This window comes from Elephas maximus, chromosome 19, assembly GCF_024166365.1.
Source record: "Elephas maximus indicus isolate mEleMax1 chromosome 19, mEleMax1 primary haplotype, whole genome shotgun sequence".
Taxonomy (NCBI): Eukaryota; Metazoa; Chordata; class Mammalia; order Proboscidea; family Elephantidae; genus Elephas; species Elephas maximus.
This window is the reverse complement of record NC_064837.1, coordinates 65,829,883-65,853,111: the sequence shown is the minus strand read 5'-3', so window position 1 is coordinate 65,853,111 and position 23,229 is coordinate 65,829,883. Positions and strand designations below refer to the sequence as shown.

Sequence of the window (23,229 nt, the reverse complement as noted above, 5' to 3'; positions counted from 1 at the left end):
GGAAAGGGTGCAAAAATGAGGTGCCTTGAGGGCCCACAGCTCTCTCCCTTTGACTGCGTCATTGAGCTGCTATTGAGCCTCAAAGCAGCAGAAAGAGATAAGACCCTGATGACAGCAGGCACCATGGCCTAGCAAACTCAGCAGCTGATTGACGCCTTGTCCAGTCTAGTCTGAGTGGTTCATGGGAGGCGGCCCCATGCGGGGCTCAGGCCAGGGAGGACAGCTCTGACAAGTGCCTATTCTGGGGATGCTAGGGGCCCACAGGGTGTGTGGTCCCCATGGGTCTTGCTCTTTGCTGGGAACCCAGCTGCTCTCCAAATGGCCTCACCTGCAGGAGACCAGGCCAGTCCAGGTCCCTGTTCAGGTATGTAAAAAATGCAGGGCCTGAAAAAACCCTGGTGAGATAGGGCAGTATCTGGAATGTAAACACTTCCCAGGAAAGCGAGGGCAGGGGACGGGATGGGGCACAGGGGACAAGCTCAGCCTCAGCCAGCCCCAGGTTGCTGAGGCCTCGGGAACTCAGCAGTCAGAGTGGCAGGATGTGGTGGCCTTGAGAAGGCTCCTGGGACAGCAGCAGCTCAGGGCAAAAGCCTCTGGAATTTGGGAGGACTCAGGTAGGGAAAATGTCCTGCAGGAGCCAGGTGACCAGTAGGAGGCCCCAGGCCCTGAGCTGTCCAGTAGAGTAGCCACCAGCCACATGTGGCTATTGTTGTTGGTAGGTGCCATCTAGGGGGTTTCGACTCATAATGACCCCATGTGTCAGAGTACAACTGCCCCATAGGGTTTACTAGGTTGTAATCTTTATGGGAGCAGGTTGCCAGGTCTTTCTTCCAAGGTGCTTCTGGGTGGGTTCAACGGCCAGCTAAGTGCTGAACCTTTGTGTCACCAGGACTCCTTATGTGGCTGTCAAGCACTTGCAATGTGGCTAGTGCCACCAAGGAATGGAATTTAAAGCATTATTTCATTTTAATGAACTTAAAAACAGATATTCAACTCAGTTGCTAGAAAACTTTCAGGTCTGCTTGGAACAACTAGGGTTCCAAAAGAACAGGGGCTGGAATCAGGCAGACTTTTTTAGTTGTAAATTGCATGAAACCTAAATGCAGATCAAAGATTTCCCAAAAAATCAACCACTGAAAACCCTACGAAGCACCATTCTATCCTGAAACACATGGGGCTCCTGTGAGTTGGCATCGACTCAACGGCAACTGGAACTAGTGTTTCCAAAAAAATTTCATATTTGAAATGAGATATGCTATAAGTTTAAAATACACACCAGATTTTAAAGACTTAAAAATATTTTAAAAACTCCAGAACATCTCAATAATTCATACTGATTATATGTTAAAACAATAATATTTTGGATATATTGAGTAAAATAAAATGTATTTTCAAAATTAATCTCACCTGTTAAAAATTTTTTATAATACCGCTTTGAACAAAAACCAAAACCACAAACTCATTGCCATCAAGTTGATTCAGACTCTTAGTGACCCTTTAGAACAGAGGAGAATTGCCTCATAGGGTTTCCAAGGCTACAATTTTCACGGAAGCAGATTGCCACGTCTTTCTCCCGCAGAGCTGCTGGTGGGTTTGAACTGCTGGCCTTTCAGCTAGCACCTAAGTTCTTGAGCGCTGCGCCACCAGGGCTCCTTTTAATATGACTTTTAGAAAATCTAAAATGCCATATGTGGCTCACATTGTGACTGCCACTGTCCTGCCTCAAGAAGGAAAGTTAAGTCACGGAGACAACCTTCTGCAATTAGGAGCCGGCTGCTCAGGCCACATATTATCCTACCAACTCATCCCCGGGAAGTTCTCCTCACATCTCACCTGAATCACTCCTGCTGGGATCAGCCTCCTTTCTCTGACCCAGAGGAAGACAAAAGATCATTCGATCACTTGTACTCATCCCCTTCAGGATCTTGGGGACACGGTGGCTACCCTCCCACCCACCCCCACCCCTCCCTCCCACCCCCACCCTCCCTCCCACCCCCACCCCTCCCTCCCACCCCCACCTTCTGTCTGCTTGGAAAGAAAGGGCTGAGTCAGGCTGATTCAATCCCCAATCCCCCTCTGCCACTTTAAAGGTGTCTGGCGCCCTGGCGGCACAGAAGTGAAGTGCTCGGCTGCAAACCAAAAGGTCAGCAGTGTGAATCTACCAGCTGCTCCTTGGAAACCCTACGGGGTGTTCCGCTCTGTCCTGTAGGGTTGTTATCAGTCTGAACTGACTCGGTGGCAGGTGGTTTGGTCTGGGGACTTGGGTGAGCTGCTTTGCCTCTAACCAGCTGCTGCGGAGTCGACTCCGACTCCTGGCGACTCCACGTGTGTCAGAGTAGAACTGTGCTCTGTAGAGTTTTCAATAGCGGATTCTTCAGGAGTCAATTGCCAGGCCTTTCTTCTGAGGCACCTCTAGGTGGACTCGAGCCTCCAACCTTCCAGCTAGCCCCCTCAATGGCTCCTCTAGGAGCTTTGTTGTGTATCTGATAAATAGGAGAATACCAAGGAAAGCATTTAGCAGGGTGTCTTCTGTACTGAACATGATACGCATTAAGATCACCTAACAGCGACTGGGAGGACCCCTGGTGGCACAGTGGTTAAAGCACTTGGTCACCAACCAAAAGGTCTGTGGTTCAAACCCACCAGGTGCTCTGTGGGGGGTGGGGGGGAAGATATGGCAGTCTGGTTCCATAAAGATTTACAGCCTTGGACACCCTACGGGGCGGCTCTACTCTGTCCTATAGAGTTGGTACAAGTCGGAATTGACTTGATGGCAGTGGGTTTGGTTTTTGTTTTGGAACAGAGGCTGAAAGGCTCAGCTCACCCCACAGCACACATAGGCTTTGCCCCACTAGTTTCCTTCTGAGGCTTTCCATTATTCTGTTAGTTGTATCCCTTCGGACATCTCCAAGCTAGCAACTCTAGAGCGACCAAGGCTCCCTCAAGAACGAAATAAGGAGAGTGAATTTCACAGAGACCCTACCTGGACAGAGCCCAAGAAAGATGGTTCAAATGCAAATACTGTGGTGACCTGGCTCCTCCAAGGGGACTCCCCAAGTCTGGGGAAGGGGGAAGCGGGCACCCGGTTTAACATGCAAATAAGACCTACAGATCTCTGAATGAGATAATTAACCCAGGAGGCAAAGCAGTCCTGAGCAGAGGTCTGGAGGCCAGCAGGAGAGGCCCAGGGGGTCTCATTGAGATCAGGAAGGAAGGGCATTTGGATCTGGGGAGAGAACTGTGGGCAGCTGATCAATGGGACAGGGAGGAGTGTTCTCAGCTCCTGATGCCATCCTTACCCCCCACCTCCTGTGCTCAGCACTCAGCCTACCTGTGTCTGGCCCCCAGCCTGCTACCTGGCTTAGGTGACCTCTGCCAGGGGAGGAGAGAACAATGGACTCTTTTGACAGGGAGTCGGGAAAGGAGAACAAAGATTCGCAGGCCAGGCTGCAACCCTAGCTGGTGTGGAGAGAGAGCCCATCTGTCTTGTCCTGGCTCCAGGACCCCATTTCGGGCTCCTGGAATGGGGAGAGCAAAGGTTGTCAGACAGCAGGGCCTTCATCCCACCTGAGCAACGGGGAGCCCATGCAAGAGAGAGGGCCCTAGCACTCATCAGGGTGAGAAGGAGAGAACACAACAAGGACCAGAGCCCCTGGAGGCTGCGGCGGGGGGGGGGGAGGGGGTGGAGGGGTGGGGGGGGTGCCCGCCTAGCTGGCTGAGGTGGGTGGTTCTACCTGATACTGGGTGTGGTCAGCTCAGATTCCTGGTGGTGGCAGTAACCTGGCCCTCCCTGTGGGACTGTCACCTGACACCAGAAGCCAAGACAAAACCACGTGGCCCTGGGCAGGGGCAGCCAGTCAGGAAGGCACAGTTTGCTTAGGGCCCAGAGGTGGGGGAGGGTGGGCATGGACAGGAAGGGCCCAGGAGCCTTGGTGACAGCCCAGGACAGACAAGATGGGCCAGTTCACCCTTATCGACTTGGCTGGTTCGGACATGCTTGGGTTTCACCAGGGAAGAAAGCTGGCTGGGAGCAGTTTTCAAGGAAGGTAATGTTCTTTTATGAAGCCAGTTTACTCCACTGAGGTAGGTACCCAACAGGTCCCAAAGACCCCTTAATTGGCACTGTTTGCCTGACTTTATCTGTCTCCTCAACTGGTCTGAGGACCCAGTATCCCCCACAGATAGCAAACAGCTACTTTACAGGTGAAGAAACTGAAGCTCAGAGAGGCGAAGTCACTGGCCCTAAGGTCACATAGCTAGCTGACAGATGGAACTACAAGTCATGCCACAGTTATCCTCCTCCCCAGCCAGAACCCTCAGTTATATACTCAGACTATGCAGTCTGCAGGCCTCAGTTTGCTCACCTGCAGAATGAGAACAATACCCATCTGAGCCGTGGTGAGGATGAGGCAAAACAATGACAAGGCAAACCCTGGAACGGTGCTGCCTTTGAGGGAGGCACCATTCGAAGTAATTTAACTCATGGAGCACCTGAGACTACCATGATGCCCATTTTACAGATGAGGAAACTGAGGCACAGAGAGGGCAAGTAACATGTCACGGTCATACATCGAGGAAATGGCAGAGTTGGAGGTCTAGAATGCTGGCTGCTGGCCTCAGAGCCCCTTTCCCTAATCACTGCACTACACCGCCCTTCTGATGCCTGGCACTCAGCATTGGTGAGCTGGCGTTGCCCCTCCAACAGCTGACCCCTGGCAGAGTTGGCTCAGAGATGTCCACAGTCACAGCTCCTGCCCAGGCACCCAAGCCAAAGGAACAGGACATGCTGCTCCCCATTCCCTGGGGGGCAATGCTCCTGCCCTCTTTGAGGCAGCTCATTCAGTGTGGGTAGAAAGAAGTTTGGCAAGAAGGTGCTAGAACAGAGGCCCAGCTCTCATTGGTTCGGAAGCCAGTGTCTGTAAGCCACTTGGGATTGGGCCTGTGACAGTGATAACGCACACCACCACGGTGACAGTGCACCAGCCACCTTGCAGTGTCCTCTAGGTGCAGGGCTCCTTCATGATGGAGCTCTTGGGAGGGATGGCCAAGGTCACCGGTCTGGCCTAGACACTGTTTACCCCTGGCCTTCAGCAGGGGTAGATATTCCAGGGGGCTGACCTCACGTACCCCAGCAGCCTAGGTACCCCTCAGGGCCCTAGCTCTGTATATCCCACTATCTGCTGGGACCCTCCCTCTCCTGCAGGTCTCAAGACTATCCAAATCCATTGTCAAGGCAGATAAGGCCCATAGAGCCTAGAGGTCCAATATGGTCTCACCTACTAGCATCTAGTCGATTCTGACTCATGGTGACCCTATAGGACAGGGTAGAACTGCCCAACAGGGTTTCCAAGGCTGTAAATCTTTACAGAAGTAGACTGCCACATCTTTCTCCCACGGAGTGGCTGGTGGATTCGAACAGCTGACCTTTTGGTTAGCAGCCAAGTGCTTAGCCACTGCGCCACCAGGACTCCACTTCCAATACTGTAGCTACCTGTACTTTTATGCACTAACTCCCTTAATCTGTACCACAGCTCTGCGAGGCAGTCACCATTGTCATCTCCAGTCTCTAGGTGACTGACCTTCCCAAGGTCATCTAGTTGGTGACTGGCAGAGCTTTGAACTCAGGCAGTTAGGTGCTGGGGTTGGCACTATTAACCACTGGGCAAACTGCTTCTCGAGAAATAAGTGGAAGCCGTGGCTGCTGCTCTTCTGTTCAAATCAAAACATAGACCATTTCATCAAACAGGTTCCTCGCTCCTCCAGGTTCCCCATCTTGGGCCTTGGTATCACCATGCACCCAGGAAGGAGACCCTACGGTCATCCTGGACACGCAGCTCCCTCCTCTATCTCCTTTCTAGCTCTCTCCACTCCCAATACTGCATTTATCACCAGGTCTCATCAGCCAAAACCAAAAACAAACCTGTTACCATCAAGTCGACTCCAGTTCTTGGCAATCCTACAAGACAGAGTAGAACTACCCCAAAGAGTCTCCAAGGAGCAGTTAGTGAATTCAAACTGATGACCTTCTGGTCAGCAGCAGTAGCTCTTGACCACTGCACCACCAGGGTTCCCTCATCAACCTCAGGCCCTAAATAGTCTTTGATTCAGTGGTTTTCAAACAGGGGTGATTGTGTCCCCTACGGAACCTCTGACAATGCCTGGAGACATTTTTGGTTGCTACAGCTGGGGGGGTGGGATGCTACTGGCATCTAGAGGGTAGAGGCCAGGGATATTGCTAAACACCCTACCATGCACAGGACGGCACCTGTAACACAGAATGGCCTGCCTCAGATGCCACAGTGCTGAGGCTGAGAGCCTGTTCTGTTCATAGCCTCCTCACCAGCCCCACCACTGGGGCTCTGACTCCTTCATCTCCTTCGTTCTGGGCTCTCAAAGACTAGGATTTTAGCTGCTGCTTTCCTCAATAGGTAAAAAAGCCCCCAGGCTTCCCAATTTCAAAACTTACTACACAGCTACAATAATGAAAACAGTGTGGTGCCTGGCACAAGGATTGAGAGCCCAGAAATAAACCCTCACATGTATGGTCAACTGATTTTTGACAAAGGCACCAAGACCATTCAATGGGGAAAGGACAGTCTCCTCAACTAATGGTGTCGGGACAACCGAATCTCCACATGCAAAAGAATACAATTAGACACTTACCTCATATTATATGCAAAATTATCTCAAAATGGATCTAAGACATATATTTAAAGGCTAAAACTATAAAACTCTTAGAAGAAAACATAGGGGCAAATCTTCATGACCTTGGGTTTGGGTTTGGTAATGGTTTTTTGCAACAAAAGAAACAAATAAATAATTAAAACTTGAGTGCCTCAAAGGACACTATCAAGAGAGTGAAAAGACAATGCAAACTGTAGAAAATATTTGCAAATCATGTATCTGATAAAGGTTTAATAACCAGAATATATAGAGAACTCTTATAGCTGAATAACAAAAAGCCCCCAGAGTTATCTTATGGGGTAAGTGGAGTGCTCACAGCTGACCAGGGCTGGGGTTCCAGTTGCCCCTCTGACAAGCCATAGTTCTACCCTACAGCCCTAGGACAAGCCTGGGGCTGCGGAGGGGGGTAGTGTGGGTGGACCACCCAGGATCCCAAATCCTCCAGGCTTTGGTCTCACCCTTCAGTCCTACCCCCTCAGAACCTTCCCTCCTCCTTCCCACTCCCACATCATGGAATTGCAGGCCACCAGCTCCCTCCTCCCCTCTAGGCTGTGAAGTCCTGGAGGACAAAGGCTTTATCACTGTCATCTGAGACTGCAAAGCACCCAGCCCCTGGGCTGTACATACAGTAGGTACTCAAGGCTTGTTTCTTACACATGAATGGAGGGAGGAAGGCATATCAGGAGAAAGGAATTCCAGAAGCCAGAGCCAGGGAAAGTTTGGGGATCACCAGCAGGCCTCCACCCTGGCCCCACACCAACCTTACCCCACCAGGGGAGAGAAGTTGGGGCAGGGGTCCACCCCTCTTTGCAGACCCTGTTTGTCCAGTTTCCACTGGAATTGGCCACCTTTTCAGGGTATAAAATCCCAGTGTCACCATAGGTGATGGCGGCACATGGCACTTGTCCAGGCCTGCCCCCCTCTGCCCTGCCCCAAGGTCCCAAGAGCCCCAGGAGTGAGGGTAGCAGGTCCCATGTAGCCCAAGACCCTCATTCCCAACACCCACACTCTTAATTCCCCTGAGGCCCAAAAGCCCTGCCCAAAGCTTCCTTCCCTAAGTGGAGGAGGCCGTAGCCTCCAGAGGCAAATGGCCTCACAGCAAAACTCACACCAGGAACACCTGGTCAGGATGTCAGACTAAACCCGCAGGTGAGGTGGGACCCCAGCCTGCTTCAACTGAGTCCCTAAGGCTCTCCTAGTGAGATCTGGAGAGCCCTGGAAAACAGCAGTTGACGTTCCTGGGCCACTGGGCCTGGCACTTGTTTCCTTAATTCCAGTCACCCCTCGACAAAGCCCGTGGTGGGGTGACCAGCACAACATCACCCAGTGTCTAAGTGGCAAAGCTGGATTTGAACCTGGGCAATCTGACTTCTCCGCTTCTCAACTCAGCAGAAAACAGCCAAAGGGGAGAATTTCACATTTTCTGCAAGGACACACAACTTTCTAGACCATCCAGACCAATATCCACTGGTTCTTCTGGGGTGGGGAGGGGGGAGAGTGGAAACCACACCTAAGCGCTGCCCCCCCATCCAGAGTCAGCTTCCCTGCCCCATCAGCCTATCCTGGGGGGTTCTGGACCCCCAGGCAAGAGCAGAAAGATGCCTTCCTTCCTACATTCCACCTTCCGGGCAGGGAGCAGAGGGACGCTAGCAGAGAGGCCAAGGGCCTAGATCAAAGCAGAGGTAAGCAAGGCCAACCTCTTTTATTACCCGAAACAGCTCCAGATTGCTAGGTGGTCATGAGCTCATAAACCCAGCTCTGCTCCCTGGTTTACAGGCCAGCGCTGGCCTCCCTGGGGAAGCCCAGGAGAGACGCCCCCTCCCCGTAATCTCGGGTAACAGGACACTTTGGCTCAGGGGGCCTTAAAAAAAACCAAAACCCACTGCCGTTGAGTCAATTGCGACTCATAGTGACCCTACAGGACAGAATAGAATTGCCCCATAGGGTTTCCAAGGAGCGCCTGGTGGATTCAAACTGCTGACCTTTTAGCTGTAGCTCTTAACCATCATGCCACCAGGGTTTCTGGGGGAGGGAGGGCTTAGGAATACATTTAGTGTTGGCTGGGGAAGTCAAATGCCCATTCTGGCACATTCTCCCAGACATCTCTCCCACCCACCCAGCCTACCAATGGGGAGTCCAGCATTTAGCGTGCAGGGAAAGCTGCGTTCTCTTTCAGGGACAAATGGAGGAGGGAGGAAACAGCCAGCCATGGCCTGTGGCCCCTAGGTCCCAAGTGACCTGGCATCGCAGGCACCTCGTCATCCCTTGCAGGATTCAACATCCTTTCATCTTCCACCTCTCCAAGTCTCCTCTGTGACAAGGTAGGCAGGGCAGATCGTTCTAGTCCCATTTTACAGGTGGGGGAACTGAGGCTCAAAGAAGCAGGGTGATTTGCAGAGGCCACACAGCCGGTGAGACTTGAGATAAGACTCCAGGAATTCCAGCGCCCGGCATCCTACCGCCCTTTCCCAGAAAACCCCTTTAACCAGCCCCTAGTCCCAAAACCAGAGCCCCCTACCACCTTTTCCTAGAAAACCCCTCTAACCAGCCCCTAGTCCCAAAGCCACAAGGCATTTCAAGCTGTGCCAAGGTAGGTTTTCAGGTAAAGGAAACCCAGCCAGGATGCAGCAAGCCCCAGACTCAGCCTCGACCCCACCCCTCCCCTGCCCTGAAGCCTGGTCCTGTCCGTTTCCGCCTCACCTTGTTGAACTGGAAGAGTTCCCGCTTAAGCCTCTCTCGCTCTGGGTCGGGGCCTGACCGCAGGAACCGCCTCATCTTGCTATCGTTCACAGCCCCCTTGGAGACCTAGAGGAGAGAACCAGAGGAGCTGTTGAGCACCAGGGCATGGGCCAACACGTGGTCCCCTTCCCCAGGGACAGAGCTGCCTGCCACCCAGTCACTGGCCTGGCAGCCACGGGGCTCTCTCCCCTAGACCAGTCCAGCTCCACCATCTACCACTCAGGCCCCGACGCTTCCCTAGGATCTGTGGTGTGGGGTGCAGAGGTACCTGGAGGCCGGGCCTGTCTTGGGGCTGGCAAATGTGCTATCGCTGGTTCCTGGCAACCTGTGGCCTTATAATGCCTGGCTTTATAGGAACAAGGAAGACTGGAAGGCCCCAGGGTTAATTAGCTTAATCGTTAACCTGTTTTCTGAAAAAACCATAAAACTCCAGCTAAACAGAAAGGGAAACTTCAGCAGCTTCTCTCTTCAGAGTCAGAAGGAGGGTAGAATGCAAAGATTGCCTGGCACTGACTAGGTCCCCAGATCAGAGCCCACGTGGGAGCTGGGGAGAGGCCAGGGCAGTTCCAGGCCAGGGAAGGGCAGGGACACCCGGGTACTTGCACACCTGGTCTATTCCCGTTCCTCACTCTTCGTGGCTGAGGCTGCTGCAACCAGCCACAGCCGCCAGGAACCCCAGTGGGCAAGGAGACAGAGCGCGGACATGGGTGCCAGGCTGCCCGCTGCGCGTGGTAGACCCTGTAGGGGGAGGGTCTGATGCTACCAGGCCCCAGGCTCCCCAGCTGACCTGCCCCACCCCCACCAGCTCCAGCTCTTCCAGCCCCAACTCCCCTGTGCTCGGATCGGGTGCGCTGAGAGGCCCCCTTTTCCAGCGGCCCAAGTGGAAGCCATCTGAGACTAAATCTGCTCCTGATAAAGAAACCAGATCAGGGCCCAAAAATGTCCACCCACCGTAGGACGCATTCCCAACCGATGGGAAACTATTTCTGGATTAGCCATGGGGGAGGGGAGGATCATCTGGGCTCCAGCTTCCTGCTCCAGGAGCACAGCCACCCGCTGGCCACAGGCTCCACCGCTGGGCCTGTGCTGGAAACACTGAGCGGGACCCACCCCGGAAATGGCTCCATCCCTCTGCGTGGGGCTCCGGACTGTCTCCCAGCTGGCTCCATTCATTCCATACTGGGGTGTAAAGGGAGGGGACAGTCCAGCCCTTGCCCTGAAGGAGCTCACTCCGGAATAGAGGCAGGTAGGGACGAGACAGTGCAGGGTGGGCATTTGATGGAAGGGCCAGAAGAGGCCCGGAGCAAATGTGGGGGTGAGGGGGGAAGGCAGTACACCCTAGAAGAAGATACCTGAGGGCTGAAGGACGTCCCAAAGATTCTGGCTTTTTGGGAGGTGGCAAAAATTAATAATCAGGCCAGGACTTTGCATACAAAAAAGGACCCTATGTGGTCTAAGACTGGGGGCTCCAGCAAGCCTGGAGGGGCCAGGGAGCTGGCTACACCCAGCTAGCATGCCACGCCAAGTTGGCAGGGTGTGGAGGCTTGCCATGTGGGAAGGGGTCACCCTATTCCATACTCTTGTTGCAAAAAAGAGGCTGAGACTTATTCTGGCCAATGACTAGGACCTGCGCGGTCAGTGCCCTCCAAACCAAACGCCACCCCAGCCAAGACCACGCGGGACCAGCCCTCAGAGCTGCCATCAGTAGCCTTCTGGGGTAGCCAAAAAGGCCACCAATTGTGGGAGGGTCGGGTGACCACAAGAGGTTTGTGGCCTCATGGTTTGGGGGAACCAGAGCCTTGGGTGGAAGCCTACCTGGTGGGGTCAGTCTAGAGTGGGGAGCCTCCCACTTGCCCAGGAACAGCAGAGACGGGGGACTCCCCTCCCAGGTACCCACTTGCTCCAGGCCTCCAGGGAGTACAGAGAACAAAAGTGGGCTGGGAAAGCCCTGGGGGTTCCTGGGATTGGCCAAGAAAGCAGACTCAGGGGCCTGCAGCCATCTCAGCTGCCTGGACAAACAGCCCTGCCAGCCTCCTTGCATTCCAGCCACAGGGGAGGGCGGCGCAAGCTCGTAAATCAGCTGCTCCTGGGACGCCCCCTCCCCCTTCGGGGCTCGGAAGGAAGTCGAGGGAGTGAGAAGGGACTCCTGGAAAAGGCAAGAGACCAGCAGGCTCAGGGAGGCAGACCTGGAGTCCACCCTGCAAGACTCCTACAAGCCGTGGGAGCCCAGAGGGCAGGGAGGGGGCAAGACGGCACAGAGCCATCTGTGCCAGGGGCCCCACACAGGCTCAAAGGAGATGGCATTTGCTCCAGGAATCCGAGGTGGTGCCTCCCCCACAAGCCTCTGGGAGAGTGGGGGTGGGAAAGAGACAGGCTCTGGAGAGGCCTCAGGAGACTCCCCGCTCGGCCAGGAGGGCAGGACGCCCAGTATCTGCATTTAGGCAAATCCCCCTCGGAGCACCTGCTGCACCCCAGGCATTGTACCAAACCCTCTGCATGTTGTTTTTATTATTATTATTTTAAAACTCTTGCTTAGGTAATCCAATGCCATTGTAGAAAAAGCAAACATTACAAACAACCCTCGCTAAGTCCCACCACGCGGAGGTAAAGTAACCCCAGTAAGGAGCGGGCAGACCCTGGGCAGCATCTGCCCCTTATGTGTGTGAGCATGTATGCCAGCTTCCTAACAATGAAGCCATACTGAAAGAAATCTATCTCCTCACTTGACTGATGAGGAAACGAAGACCACAGGGGCCAAGCAACTTGTCCAAGGTGATCAAGTAGCAGGTGGCAAAACTTGGATTTGACCCTGTATCTGGCTAACTCCGAAACCAAAGGGCTTTGGGAGGCAGCAAAGGATGGATCTTCTAAGACGGAGGATGCCTAATTATAACCCTGGAGTTAGAAGGCAGAACCCTGGTGGCGCAGTGGTTAAGTGCTTGCCTGCTAACTCAAAGGTCAGCAGTTCAAACACACCAACCGCTCCATGGCAGTCTGCTTCCATAAAGATTACAGCCTTGGAAACCCTATGCAGCAGTTCTACTCTACCCTATCGAGTTACTATGAGTCAGAATTAACTCGACAGGAACTTTTTTTTTTTTTTTAAGTTAAAAGGCAGGGCCATGTGCAGGCAGATATACACACACACACACACACAAATGCCATCAGCTCAGGGCCAACCAAGTGGTTTGGGGCCCTGGGGCTCGAGCCTGGCCACTATATACAGGGGCTCATGGGGCCTGGTTGAGCAGAACTGGGTGGCCTTGTATGGGCCACTGCCCATCCCATAGGGGCAGGGACCTCAGTGCTGCAGGGTGACAGCACCAGGACAAGGTAGAGCAGCCCTGGCATCTGCTCCCCACCCCATCCCACCCGAGTGATAATACAGAGATAACTGCACAGGTCAAGGCGTGGAAGAGCGCCGTTCCTTCTTGAAGCGTGGGACAGGTTTGGATCTGGTTGGGCTCATCTCCAGATGCCCCCTTAGCTCCATCAACCCCATACAAGCAGGTTCTGCAGAGAAGCTTCAGGAACCCAGGCCCCGAACTTCCCAGTGTGGAAGAGATCCCCCACTCGGCCCACACCTGGAGGGAGGCAGGGATGTAGGGAAAGAGCCCAGGTCTTGGGGTCCACAATTCTGGACTCAGCCATCACAGCACAGCACAGTCCCTTCCAGGCTCCAAGACCTCACCTGCAAAGCGGGGTGAATGCCCTGTTGCCAGGTGTGCCGAGAGGAATGGCAGCACAGGGCTTGGCAAGGAGCAGGGGCTGTCTGAGGTCTGGGGACATGGCAATGACAAACAGACAACCCTTACTTGACCGAGCTTACCTCCTCTCAGGGTAGATGAGGGTTCATAAGTACACACCGAGTGATTTCAGATGGAGAGACAGGCTATAAGAAAATACAGGAAAATGCTAAGATAGAGGACCAGGGCTTGGTGGTCAGAAGGCCTCAAGTGAACATTTCTGTGTCGGGACACTTCTCCAGAACTCATCTACCTCCCTCCCTCACCTCCTCAGGTCTCTACCCAAGTGTCACCTTCCCACGGAGGCCTTCCCTCCCTTCAACCTCCCCTGACGTTCTGTCTCCTACTTCCCTGCTTTGTTTCTCTCTTTAGCACTTGTCATGATTTAATACACTGTATATTTTACTTATTAACCTTGTTTATCACCTGCATAATCCCCCGTAAGAAGTCACATTAAGGACAGGGACTTCTGTCCTTTTTTTCACTGCTGCATCCCAAGTGTACATCCTAAGTGCTGTTTATCTGTTGCATGAATGAATGAATGGAGGAGGTGATATCTCAACCGGAGGCCTCAATGACAGGAAGTGATTGGCCATATTAAGATTCCAGGGCAGAGGAAGGGGAAAGAAAGACACCATACTTAGGGGACACTGAGCTTCTGTTAAGGGTGATGGTCCAACAACATGATGGATATATTTAATGTCACTGAACTGTGTACACGAAGAGGTTGAAACGGCAATTTTTTTTTACCTATATATTTACCACAGTAAAAAAGGATATACTTAAAAAAAAAAAAAAAAACGAAAAACCAACCTTCCAGGTAGAACATGTCAGGTAGAAGGAACAATAAGTGCAAAGGCCCTAAGGCAGAAAAAAGCTGGCAAGTTCCAGGAAGATGGAAACTTTGATGGGGTTGGGCGCAGGGAACAACGGGGGATGGAAGGAATTTGGGTCAGAAAGGGAGGCCTTGTGGACCACGCAAGAGCTTCAGTTTGACCCCACTGGGAGCCTACTGCCTGCCAGTCCTGAGCAGGTGACTGATGTGGCCTGCCCTTCCCACCCCGTCCCTCCACTTTGCTTGGGTGTCAGGGTCAGCCAGTCCATCTGCTCACCCCACCCCGGGCCCTGTTCACTGTGGTCTCTGCCATTCTGTCTGAAACCCTCCTTGCCCCAACCAGAAGCACTTTGCTCTCACCCCTCCCAAGAAGCCCTCCCTGTCTGGACCCACCTTGCCTATTGTTACTGCCCTCCCTCAGCCCTTGACCACATCGTGTGCTAAAATGGTCCCTCAAAACCACCATGGACGTGGCACTCACCCAGTCACATGAATGTCCACCCCAGCCTTGTGGTACAGATTATTAAGCCATTGGGGAAAATTAGAAGCCACCTAATGTCCCACCCCATGGGACAGGTTAAGTGTGTTGAGCCCCACAATGGAATGCTTGCGATGGTGAAAAGGGTAGGTGACTATTTAGTGACGTGGAAGCACACATACTATGTACCCTAGAGTCAGGTGTGACCTAGTGAAGATGTTTCCACGGAAGACAACATACTGGATGGGTGATGGGATTAGAGGTAAATTTTTTCTTCTTTTGGCTGATCTGTCTCCGGGAAGGGAAGGGTTAAGAGGATCAAATGGGAGAGAGGAGGAAGCCCCAGAGGATCGTCCTAGGCTCACAGTTGGCACTCATGCTCCTGTCCCCAAAGAGGGCTGGGTTCTTTTCCACCATGTTAACCTGAGTAGGGAGAGGCATCTGCCAGGGACACTGAACAGGTACAAAGGCAGGGAAAGCTGGGTAGACCTGTACGACCTTGGCCATGTCCCATAAGCTCTCTGGCTTCTGGGTTTGGGGTCTGGGGTTAAAAGGATGCTACTACTTCCTAGGCTTCAACAGGAAGGCCCAAGAGATGGTCTGGCAAACCCCCAGGTGCCACCGCTCCCAAGAATCACCTGTGAGAAGAGACAAGTTCAGGGTTTCCCCACAGGCTGAGAAGCCCCTCCTGCTTCCCCAAGTCCAATGCCAGGAAGGGTCTGGGGCAAAGTCAACAAGGACTTAAGGAGCACCAAGGGTTGTGGCGTCCTGCTCTGGGGACTCCACCTGGCGAGGGCCCAACCCGAGAGGTGGGCTCCCTAAGAAGAAGCATGTTCTCCACCCCCTGACTCGTAAAGATCGCCCCAAGTTCGGCCTCCATTCCTGCCCAGCTCACCCTCTGAGCCACGGGGCCCTTCTTTGCTACCTCGTAACCCTCACCCTTGGGGGTTCCTGGACTCCCTCTACTTACCGACCTCCTTCTTCCTCCTTAAAATGGAACACACAACAGCCCAGAGCCCTTCCTGCCATGTCCTCTGTCCCACAGGAGACAGCACTCAGGGTTGATGCAGGGCCATGGAGCCTTGCCGACCTGTGGCTGGTTCCCCTCCTTTCCCATGCAAGTCTGAGCTCCATGTGTGCAGCTGATGGGCCACTCCCTTCCCTTCTCATTGCCCCAGTCACCACTGCCACCAGCCACCAGAACCATCCTGGGTTTAGGACAGTTCTCCCCACACCTGATGCCCACTCTGGAAAAAAACAAGAGAGCTATTTGGTGACAGGCCAGAAAATCCACACCCTGTCTTTCCTAACCATCCGTGCCCTGCTGGAACACACAGCTAACCCCCTCTACATCTCAAGGGCTCAATAAAGAACCAGGGGAAGCAGAGAGGGAGGAGCTGCATGGGGCGGGCTTGTCTTGGGCCTCTGCTCTAGCAGCAGATTTGATTGTGCCAGGATGGATGAAGGAGGTGGGCAGCCTGGGCTGGCACTGTTTGGAGTGCCTAGGCTAACTTGTCCCCATGAGACCAAGGCTTGGCCAAGCTGAGCCAGACTGTCTGTCCTGGAGGTGTGAGATGGGCCAGCCCCACTGACCTGCTAGGAGAGTCTACACCCAGTGGTAGAACTCCACACTCCTCCTGCCCAAGGGAGAAAAGGCCCCTCAAGCCACACCCAGCCTCCACCCATGTCCGTGACCTCCAGCAGCCAACACACAAGTGCACATGACATCCAAGTGCTCGTTTTGTCTCCCCTTGGCTCATGCTCCCCACAGCCCTGCTGCTGATAAAGAAGCTGCCCTGCCTTCCCCAGCATCCTGTGTGCGGCCTATGTGTGGCTTTGGCCTCCTGGCTGACGGATGTGAATACGCCCCTGCACCACCTACCAATGGGAGTGGTAGGGCAGGGCTCTAAGCGACAGAGGCAGCTGCTGACCCCTCGGCCTTTGCCCATGCCAACCCAGATGCCCAGGGCTGCTTTGCAAGGGCCCGTGTTGCCCTGGGAAACCCAGTCTCCCAGCAGCACAGGCAGCCCTCTGACCAGCAGCTTTGCAACCAAGCCTTAGCTGAAAGGGTACCTCTATGGAGGTGGGACCAAGGAGACCACACACACACGCACACAGAGAGAGAAAGAGAGATAGAGAGTTAAAGAGTATTGGGGAAACCAGAGAAATCACTGTTAGGCAATAGAAGGAACTGAGAACTTTCTATGTGCTGCGCTTTACTTTAAGCACTTCACATGCTTCATCTTATTTAATTCTTATGACAATTACTTATGAAATAAATGATTCAGAGAGACATCAGGCCAGCAGTTAGGAAGCGGCCACATCCCAATTTGAACCCCAATCTGTTCAGTTCGGGTCTCTCTCCCAGGACAAAGGGGCTAGCTGAGATTAGGTTGAGGGGGAGTTACTGCTTAAGGGGCACTGAGCTTCTGTTAAGGGTGGTGGGAAAATCTGGAAATGGATAGTGGTGCTGGCTGCACAATATGATGAATGATGTCCAGGTAAGAAAGGTTGAAATGCTAAAAGTTGTGTTATTACATGTCTACCACAGTGAAATATATATATACATATATGTGTGTATACGTATACATATATACACACACATATATATATACATATATATGTATATACCTATGCACACACAAAAACAAAACAAACAGTAGGTTGATGGGACGGACCTTTTGAAGTTAGCAGCCAGAACAAACTTCACCCGCCCAGGGAGGGCCTGGTGATCAGTCTCCACCTCTACCACAGCCCCACCCCACAACCCTGGGAGAGTCACTCAAGGCTCCTAAATGGTTTCTGTCCTTGCTGCCACTTCTGGGCCCATGAGGATGGGGTGGGGAAGTTGGAGTGAAGCCCCAGCTCCCCATGAATCTTCACTTCCCCACTCCCATTCTGGGGTCCCAGGTCCCTTCTGCAATACAACACGAATGGCTTTCCAGGGAAGTGACCAATTGGGTGAGGCTAACTGTGAGGAAAAGCAAAGCCAATCTTGGGAAAAAAGGCCAACTTGCCTGAGGTTGGGGTGGGTGGGCCCTCCTACCTGCCCCCAGACTTGAACAGCTGTCCCAAGGAGCTTCTAGAAAATGTCATCTTCAGGGGGGACAGATGTGCCTACCTAGTTCATGGTTGTGTCCCCAGAGCTCCGTGACCCTGAAACACAGGAAACACTCAAATACTATTTAAAGAGCCCCCTCACCTCCTTCAAGTCTTTGCTCAAAGGTCACCTTCTGCATGAGGCCCACCCTGGCTACACTTTGCAAAATTACAATCTGCCCCCTACCACCCACACCGTTGCCGTCGAGTCGATTCCGACTCATAGCCACCCTATAGGACAGGGTTTCTAAGGAGCAGCTGGTGGATTCGAACTGCTGACCTTTCAGTAGCCTTAGGTCTGAACCATTACGCCACCAGGGTTTCCTACCATGGGAGTTTCAAATTCTCTGCTCTAGATCTCCTTACTCTCTATAGCTCACAATGCTTTTAACACATTATTTTTTATTTAGGCTCACACTTCCCACTCACTTTAGAATGTAAGTTCCATGAGGGCAAAGATGTTGGCTCTGTTTACAGGTTATCCCATGCCTTGCACACAAGAAGCACAAATAGATACTTATTGAAATGAACAGCTAGGATTAATAACTAGACAAGGTCTTCCGTCAGAAGCCACTGGCCGCAAAGAGCACTGGGCTGGGGTTCCACACAGTCCCGCGGGGTACTTGCCCACTCTGTTCTCAAAGACTCTGGACAAGCCAAAGGCCACTGGACGCACGCTGGGGATACCTGCACCCTCGTGGACCCTGCCTCACTTAGACTGAGGCTCCAGGACATGTAACTCTTTGGCAAGGTGAATCCCAAAATAATACTATTGACCAGAGTCACCGTCCCGTACCCAGATGTCCCTCTTGCCAGACCCTGGGACAGTGGGTCAGGAGACTCAGAGAAGACTCTGGTCTCTGCTGAATTCTTGAAGGGTAGACTCAGGTGCCTGGGAGCTTCCCTGACCCCACACCCCGTGAGCCTCTCCTAGCTCAAGAATTCACTGTGGTTCCTGGGAAGGGGTAGGAGTGGGGTGACTCCTGCTTCCTCTCAGAGGCAAGGCTACCCCAAAGGGAGCTGGCCAAGGCCCTGGCATTGGGCTATGGGGAGTGTCTCCAGGGGAAGGGCAAGCAGTGCTGGTGGCCCCATCGGGGAAAGCCCATCTCCTGGCCTCACCCCGTTTCTTCCCTGTGACCTACTCCTGGGCAGAGGAAAACCAAGTCCCCAAGCAGACCCGGCTTGCCTCGACTCAGAAGGAGCCCTGATAACTGTATCACCCGAATGAGATAAGAAGATAACTGGGAGCTGAGTACTCAGGGTAAGTGTGTCCAGATGGCCAGTGCTGCTTAAAGCGGCCAACCCAGTAGCAGAGGCCATGGGTCCCCAACCCAGGTGTCTCAAACAGCTACCTCTGGCACATCTAGAAAGCCCAGGAAGGCTGAATAATCCCCCAGGAAACCAAGCCTCCCCACACGGCTCTTGGACACTTCTGCCAGGGATGCTCAGTGTCCCCAGTGGGGCAGGCAGGGGTCACAATGAGGGCAGAGGCTCCCAACATTCCAGCTCCATGCACCACTTAACAGTGATGGGAGGGTTCTGGGAGCAGGAAGTCCCCCCTCTCAGATGAGGACACCCCCTCCCTAAACGAGGTTGAAAGCAGGCACTACGGAGTTCCCAAAAATCTCCTTAATGACGATGGAGCGGCACAGGGGTTTGTTGCCACCCAGCACCCCCCCCCCCAAAAAAAAGACAGGGTACAGACAGTGCACACAGCCAACTGGAGATTCTGCACACCCTCCTCCCTACCTCCAGCCTCAGCAAGAAGGGCCCAGCCAGGGTCCACAGGTCAGAAGCCCAAGGAGCAGAAGTGGCAAGGGCCGTGGGGACATATATGACATTAAGAGAGGACACTGCCATCTACCTCTGCCCCCCACCCCCCAGGAACAATGTCCTGATTTAAAAAGCTCGAGCTCCAGAGGCTTTCAAAGATCACAAAATTATAACCTCTTTGCTGATCCCCGGATGGAGAAGCCAAATTCCCTCACAACACACCAGGCAACTCCAAAAAGCACAGGAGCTGCCCAAAGGCTTGCAGGGTGAAGTTCAGCCTTACTGGCTATGTGCTGGGCCACACGTGTTCCTGATATGTTTCACCCTCTCGTCAACATGTGTACAAACAGAGCTCGCTGAGGCAGACACAGTAAGTGACTGAGCCAAGGGCACACAGCAAGACACCAGCCAGGCCACGACTCAAAACTCCCCTGGTATTTGGCAAGATGCTAAAAAACTTAATGAACGGTATGTTTGAGGGAGAATTATTTTCCCTTATTTTATACTTTCATATAATGCTTGACTGTTCCTGCCATGCACTTCTATTACCTTTTTGATTTTTTTAAATAAACAGGGACCATCTAGTATTATGAGCCTTTTCTCATGGTGTAAATGGTTAAATGCTAGACTAATAACTGAAAGGTTGGCGGTTCAAATCTACCCAGAGGCACCTCAGAAGAAAGGCCTGGTGATCTACTTTCCAAAGGTTACAAGTCATTGAAATCCCTACAAAGCAAAGCTCTGCTCTGGAATACAAGGAGTCACCATAAATTGGTTTTGTTTGTGTGTGTTAATGGGCTGATGAAAATGTTCTGGAACCAGACAGCGATGACGGCTGATTGTAGTAAATGCCACTGAATAGTATACTTTAAAATAATAAATTTTGTTATGTACATTTTATCACAGCTTTTAAAAGCTACTATTTCTTTAAAAACACAACTAAGCCAAACAATAGTTCAGCTTAAGTAGTAAAAAATGCCTGCCTTGAGCATTGTGCTCTTTCAAGCAAGATCTATCTATATGGGATCAAACTGACAACAGCAACTCAGGGGAGCAGTGAGTTTATGTTCGTAGCGGAGGAACAACTCAGAAAAGGAGGGTGAGAATGGTTGCACAACTCAAAGAATGTAATCAGTGTCACTGAATTGTACACATGGAAACTGTTGAATTGATGTATAAAACACCAAAAAACCAAACCCAGTGCCGTGGAGTCGATTCCGACTCATAGCAGCCCTACAGTACAGAGAACTTCCCCACAGAGTTTCCAAGGAGTGCCTGGCAGATTTGAACTGCCGACCCTTTGGTTAGCAGCCGTAGCACTTAACCACTATGCCACTAGGGTTTCCGAATTAATATACATAATACATAAAAAACAAACAAACAAAAACAGAAGAAACAAGTGTTGGTTACTTAAAGAAACACAACTATTAATTGTCACCAAATGAGGGCAGCTTTCTCCTATGCTCCATTGTCTCAGGGAGGACTGGGGGCCCAGGGTGGCCTCCCACAGACTGGCTCAACCAAAACTCGGTGAAGAGGGCAGGGCTCCGAGAGCTGAGTTGGGTCCTGGCTGCCACAGGCAGGTCACTTAAGCAAACCAAACCTGAGTCCCACATGCACTAAATAAAGGAAGCGAAAACATCTCTCCAAGGTCCCTTCCGGAGCTGAGCCCAGCCCACACGCATCTAGGATCTTTCTCAAAGGCCACTTTCGACCTTGGTTCCCCCTGGGCTGGGCCAAGCACTTCTCCAGCGTTGCTCCTGGGCTCTTCCCACTCGGGTTTCCTTGTCCTCCTGACACGCCCATTCCCTCCCTGCTCTGAATCCCCTCCACAGCACGATTGGATCTTGAGTTGCAAACTCCTGCAGACGGTCCCGAGAGCCTGGTCGCAGAAGCCCTGCATCAGCACATGCATCCCCACGGGAGGGGACGCTGAATCTAAGCCCTGCCCGCCTCACCCAAAGCTCACCTGTCTCAGGTGAGGGCCTCAGGAGGCCATACCGCGGCTCCCCTGGTTACGCTCAGCTCTCTCCACAGCCAAGGCCCAATCTGTCCACGAACCGTCCAGCTGGACCAAACCAAGAACAAACTTTGCACGCTTTCTTTGGCAAGGCAGAATTTTCCACCCCTCGCCAAGTCCGAATGTCCCACAGAGCAATAATCCCCGCCCCGGCTGGCGTGGAAAACAGACCGGGTCTCCGCCTAAAGGTGTCCAAAACCGCCTCCGGCGGAGAAAGGCCCTGAGACCGAAGTCCCTCCGGCGGGCTTCCTGCGACCGGGGATTAGGAGGCACAAAGGCCTGGGAGGGAACGGGCCCAGATGGCAGGGGCTAAGCCGCCGAGGTTACGCGCTCCGGCCGCCGCTCGGGGACAGAGGGCCAACCGGAGACGCGCCTCGCCGACCTCCCGGTCAGGAGTCTTGCACTTGGGGTCAGAGACCCGGGGGCCCCGTCTCCGCTGCAGTGTCCCCGCACCCAGCCGGGCCGGGCACCTGCTTCTCTGCTCCCCAAAGCCAACACTATTGTGCAAACCCGAAACCCAGATTCCGTCATCGAGGGAGGATTAGGCAGAGAGAAGTTCCCGGCGGCACTTTCTACAGGTGTCTTTCTCCCAAAGGAGCCAGCGCTAGGGCGCGGCGGTCGGACCTGGGTGCAGTCCTCCCCGCCCGGCCTGGGAAGCCCGGGGGTCTCGGCCCTCGCCGGCCTCCCCGCCCCTCTGGCGGGCGCCCCAAGGGGGCGGGCCCGGCCAGGTGGGTCCCGGTTCCGCGTCTCACCTGGAACCCCGCGCCAGCCCCGCCCGAGGCCTCTGCGTCCTCGGCGCCCGCCGCCGGCCCCGCTCGCTCCGCGCGCCGGCCCACGGACTGCTGGCGGCCTCTCCTTCCTGCTCACCTCCGGCGGCGGGCAGGGCGGAGCCGCCGTATTTACATAAAGAGCCAGCCGCCTGCCCGCGGAGCCCGGCCCCGCCCCCGCCCCGCCCCGCCCCGCCCCTACGATGACCGGGCGAGGGTGCAGCCGGGGCGCCGCGGGGCAGGGCCAGGTTCGGGCCAATCGCCGGCCCCAAGGGCCCGGGGCGGGGCTAGGCTCGTGAATATGCACGATACCCGCTGGCCCGCCCCGGTCTCACCTGCGCGTACCTGCGTCGCGGGACTAGGCGCCGCACCCCGTGTCCCGCCGCCTCCAGAGGAGGAAATAGTTCCCGGAACGCGCGGAGACACCGGGGGCACCTCCCGGCCCGACTCCAGAGGGCAGCCGTCCCTCCAACAGCCCGGCCCAACTGCCGAGGGAGGGCCCAGCCCGATCAGAGCCGCGTCCCGAGGACGCGGGACAGGTTTCGGGATCCCGGAGCGGTTATGGGGACGTTGCTGCGAGGCACCTCCCCTCGGACAGGGCCCTAAGAACCCCCTCCACTCTGTCGTAGTGGCGGCGGGGTCCGCGACACCGAGGGGCAGCGGCTGGAGTTTTTAGCACCAGCGAGGGAGGGCTTGGAGTGCAGTGGAGTGGCGAGGGGCGGGAACGGAAGGGACGCGGAAGCCCGGCCCGAGGCCTAGGGAGCGAGAAGGGGGCGCGTCTTCTGCGCGCCTGCAGGCGGCCCCTCGGAGCGTCTAGGGCTCCAACCTCACCGACAAGGCCACCCTTCTACCCTGACCCGGCTAAGCCCCGGACTCCTTCCTCGAACTACCCTTCGGAAACCCAAGCCAGCTAGAGGTCTGTGACTTCCCATCCCCGAAAAGGGCGGGACGCGTTCCGGCCTCCCGCTGGCTTCCCTCACTCTTTAGGTCCCGCACCAGAGCAAGCTCTTCGTGTGTTTGTGTTAGCCCCGCGGGCAACAGCGTGTGGGGGAGGGGAGCACTGCGGGGCCTGGACTGAGTTGCCTCAT

At 54.0% G+C, this 23,229-nt stretch overlaps 1 protein-coding gene across 9 annotated transcripts in view; it reads right to left on the bottom strand.

Moving 5' to 3' along the window:
- LLGL2 (LLGL scribble cell polarity complex component 2) overlaps window positions 1-22,820 on the bottom strand; it is a 40,971-nt gene extending 18,151 nt beyond the window's left edge. For 3 of the 9 annotated variants that reach the window (XM_049858910.1, XM_049858918.1, XM_049858919.1), the window contains exons 1-2: window positions 22,127-22,236; window positions 9,385-9,489 (exon numbers count right to left, since the gene is read on the bottom strand). In XM_049858910.1, coding sequence (XP_049714867.1) covers window positions 9,385-9,459 — 75 coding nt within the window. In that variant the 5' untranslated portion in view covers window positions 9,460-9,489; window positions 22,127-22,236. Of the gene's footprint in view, window positions 1-9,384; window positions 9,490-10,030; window positions 10,146-13,007; window positions 13,115-13,252; window positions 13,316-21,323; window positions 21,423-22,126; window positions 22,237-22,486 lie in introns of those variants that run through there. The other 6 variants (XM_049858913.1, XM_049858911.1, XM_049858914.1 and 3 more) reach the window with 6 other exon arrangements.
- Window positions 22,821-23,229: the final 409 nt, after the last annotated feature.